We start from the raw sequence: 3,835 nt of genomic DNA, 5'->3' as shown, positions 1-3,835 counted from the left end.
CATAATTGACTACCAATCAGTAAACACTCTCCAATATTAATAAACATTGCAATGCAAATTCTCTGATGTTGAGTGCATTGGGAATCTGTCACAAGATCTTCTGATATCACTTACACTTGTGGAATTTCCCAGGAGAAGAAATGAACTGACATCAATTAAAGAGTAGTGAATAAAGCCCTTCCAACATTTTTATATTCTTAAGACCTCAAAACAGTGACATAAATTGAGAGCCCTGAGAGAATGCCTTCTCAAAATCTTTATATTCATAGGATTTCTCAAAAGTGTAAATATTCTGGTGTTGAGCAAAGTCTGAGTCATGACTAAAGGTATTCCTATAGTCTCTCCATTCACAGAATTTCTCACTGTTGAGAATTTTCTTTTCAGTACAATATGAGTGATGACTAAAGATATGCCCACTGTCCTTACATTCATAGGGTTCTGTAGTAGTGTGAATTTTCCTATGTCGTGTAAACTGTGAGCCCCATATAAAGGATTTCCCACAGTCTTCACAGACATAAGGTTCCTCACCAGTATGAATTCTCTGATGTCGAGTAAGTTGCGAATCCCAGAGAAAGGCTTTTCCACATTCTTCACATTCATACGGTCTCTTGCCAGTATGCATTTTCTGATGTCGACTGAGTTCTGAACCACGAGAAAAGGTCTTTCCACAATCCTTACATTCACAGTTTCTCTCACCAGTATGACTTTTCTGATGACAATTAAACTCTGAGCTATGAAGAAAGGTCTTTCTGCATTCCTTACATTCAAAGAGTTTCCTCTCACTATGAATTTTCTCATGTTGAGTAAGATATGGGACCCATATAAAAGTCTTCCCACAATTGTTACATTCATAAGGTTTCCTACCAGTATGAATTTGCTGATGTCGAGCAAGGTGTGAACTCCAGAGGTAAGCCTTCCCACATTTCTCACACTTATAGGGTATCCTGCCAAAATGAATATTCTGATGTTGAGCAAGATTTGAACCACGAATAAAAGCTTTTCCACATTCCTTACATTCATGAGCTTTTTCACTAGCATGAATTCGCTGATGTTGAGTTAGGTGTGAGCCACGAGTAAAACCTTTACCACACTCCTTACATTCATAAGGTTTTTCACCAGTATGAATTCTCTGATGTTTAGTAACGTGTGATCGCTGACTAAAGGCCTTCCCACATTCATTACATTCATAGGGTTTCTCACCAGTATGAATTCTCTGATGTCGTGTAAGGTCTGAGCCACAACTAAAGGCCTTTCCACATTCCTTACATTCATAAGATTTCTCACCAGTATGAATTCGCCTATGAACACTAACTTGTGAATGAAATCTAAAGGCCTTTCCACATTCCTTACATTTATAAGGTTTCTCACCAGTATGAATTCTCTGATGACCAGTGAGACTTGAACGCAAACTAAAGGCTTTCCCACATTCTTTACATTCATATGTTTTCTTACATGTGTGAACAGTCTGACACTGAATAGGTTCTGAATCAGGAAGAAAGGTCTTTCCACATTCCTTTTCTTCATGGAGTTTCTCACTAGTATGACTTAACTGATGTTGAGTAAGTTCTAAGTCACAAATAAAGGCATTCTCATGCTCTTTAAATTCATCCAGTTTCTCTCTTGTCTGAAGTCTCTGATATAGGTTAAAAGTTGTGGGCTGGTTGAAAGTGGACACTTTTTCATAGGTGAATATCAATGGCTTAAAACATTCCTCCTGATTTTGCTGTTGTGTCTCAAACTGACCTCTGCCCTCACAATCACCTCCAAAACACAAACTTCCAAGGCTTTGGTTTTTATAAACATCCATTATTTCCCATTGGAGTAATTCTCTGTCAAAAATACCATTTTTTGGTGGTAACTTCTTGGTCTGACATCTGGACTTCATGTCTGAAAGATAAGAAATTAAACACATAGTTTCACTGTTCAAAAAGAAATAAAACTTTCATTATAGATATAGAAGGTAAATCCTAAATTAATATGCACAAAAAGTTATGGCTTAAATAATTCTCAAATGAATCTGGGCAGAATGAAAAAAGGGCAGGAAGTACATAGAAATTTAAAAGAACTCATAAAAATAGAGTTAGGTGACAAATATTATTTTGATTAAATTCATTTGAAGAGTTCAGCAAAAATATGATTGTTGAAGTACCACAATTATCATGGAATAACAATTTAAAGGCTTAGGTATGTTCCACTTACTGTGGATAATTAACACCTAGCACATGTTTGCCATTTAAAAATAATTGTTGAATAAATACACTGTACAACAACAAAAAAAAGGATTTAGAATGAAGTGAAAGATAATATTACAAAGACTGAATGTAAGGAAGGACAAGTGGGATAGTCTAATTAAAAATAACAATATAACATACCTCACTGCTTCATCAGTTCCTTCTCCACTGAAATGACTATATATACTGTTTCCATATCAATCTCTTTAGAGATGAAGGAAACAAAAGGATATCTAGTGTCCTAGTCTGGGTTCTCTACAGAAGCAAAACCAGTGAAGATATATATATATATATATGGAGAGAGAGAGAGAGAGAGAGAAACTTTACTTCAAGGACATAGCTCATGTGATTATGAGGAAATGGCTCATGCAATTGTGGGGGTGGGCAAGTCTCAAGTCCATGGATCAGGCAACAAGCTGAAGATAGCTTCTGGCTCACACAGTTTAGGAGCTGACAAACTCAAAATCTGCAGGTCAAGCAACAGGCCAGAGACTTCTACAAGCTTAAGTCCCAAGGACCAAATATCAGATGAGGAGAAGAGTACTGGGTCAAGAAAGAGGGCAAGCTTTGCCAGAATATCCATTTATATGCTAGCAGCAGGCTACAGTCCCAAGGTAAATCCTCTTTCAATGGACTGGCTGTTCACATCAGATCACAAAATAGAGTGATTACATGGTGTCTGCTAAACCACTGAGAATCATAGTCTAGCCAAGTTGATGCATAGTATTAACTATCACAGTGGAAAGCTTTCTCTCTGTGTGGCTCTGGGAGAAGGTTCTTGTCTCTTTTCATCTTGTTTCTTGGTTGCTGAGAGAATTCACATGGCATAGGATCTCTCTTTCCTCATCTCTGCTTGTTTTCTCTGAGCCTAATGTGCTTATCATATATCTCAAAGATGATTGGTTTAAATCACACCTTACACTGATTTATCCACATAAACACAACAAAGAAAACCTGTTCCCAAAGGGAATTACATCAACAAATATAGGCTTTAGGATTTACAAGACGTATGTTTGTTTTTTTTTTTTTTTGGCCACCCAAAATTCATGTGCTTCCTACATGAAAAATGTATTTCCCTATCACATCATCCCAAAAGTCTTAAATCAACTCCAAGCCCCAAAACTCATCTCTGAATCATCTAAATCAAATATGGGTGAGACCTGAGGTATATTCTATCCAGGGGCACCTGTGAAATCCAGAATAAAGTTATCTGTTTCTAAAGTAGGATGGTGGAACAGGCATAAGGTAGACATTCCCATTACAAATGGAAGAAATTAGAGGGAAAGAAGGGATAATGGGCACAAAGTAGGTCTCAAACCAAGCAGAACAAGTAACATTAGCTCTTAAGTCTTGAAAATAATCCTCTGTTCTTTGGGACCATATAAGCGATGGCCTTGCCCTCCAGACTCTAGATATTAGCTATGCTCTCTGGACTCTGGGCTTCAGCCTCATCTTCCAGGCCAAGTGTGATGGTAACTGTGCTTCCTTGCCTTTGGAAAGGCCCATTCTCCTAGTCCATCTGAGTGAGAACCTCACCCTCCTGGACCCAGGAGGCTCCATCTTCCTGTCTCTTGGATGTGGCATCTCCAAGTCCTCAGCTGTGA

General features: G+C 37.9%; 1 protein-coding gene across 1 annotated transcript in view; it reads right to left on the bottom strand.

Moving 5' to 3' along the window:
• Positions 1–205: 205 nt before the first annotated feature.
• Positions 206–3,835, bottom strand: part of ZNF790 (zinc finger protein 790) — a 31,389-nt gene continuing 27,759 nt past the window's right edge. The window contains exon 4 of the mRNA XM_007959078.2: positions 206–1,887. Coding sequence (XP_007957269.1) covers positions 206–1,887 — 1,682 coding nt within the window. The remainder of the gene's footprint in view (positions 1,888–3,835) is intronic.

This window comes from Orycteropus afer, unplaced genomic scaffold, assembly GCF_000298275.1.
Source record: "Orycteropus afer afer isolate SDZICR_OR568_19922 unplaced genomic scaffold, OryAfe1.0 scaffold01417, whole genome shotgun sequence".
NCBI lineage: Eukaryota > Metazoa > Chordata > Mammalia > Tubulidentata > Orycteropodidae > Orycteropus > Orycteropus afer.
This window is presented reverse-complemented; position numbering and strand designations above follow the sequence as displayed.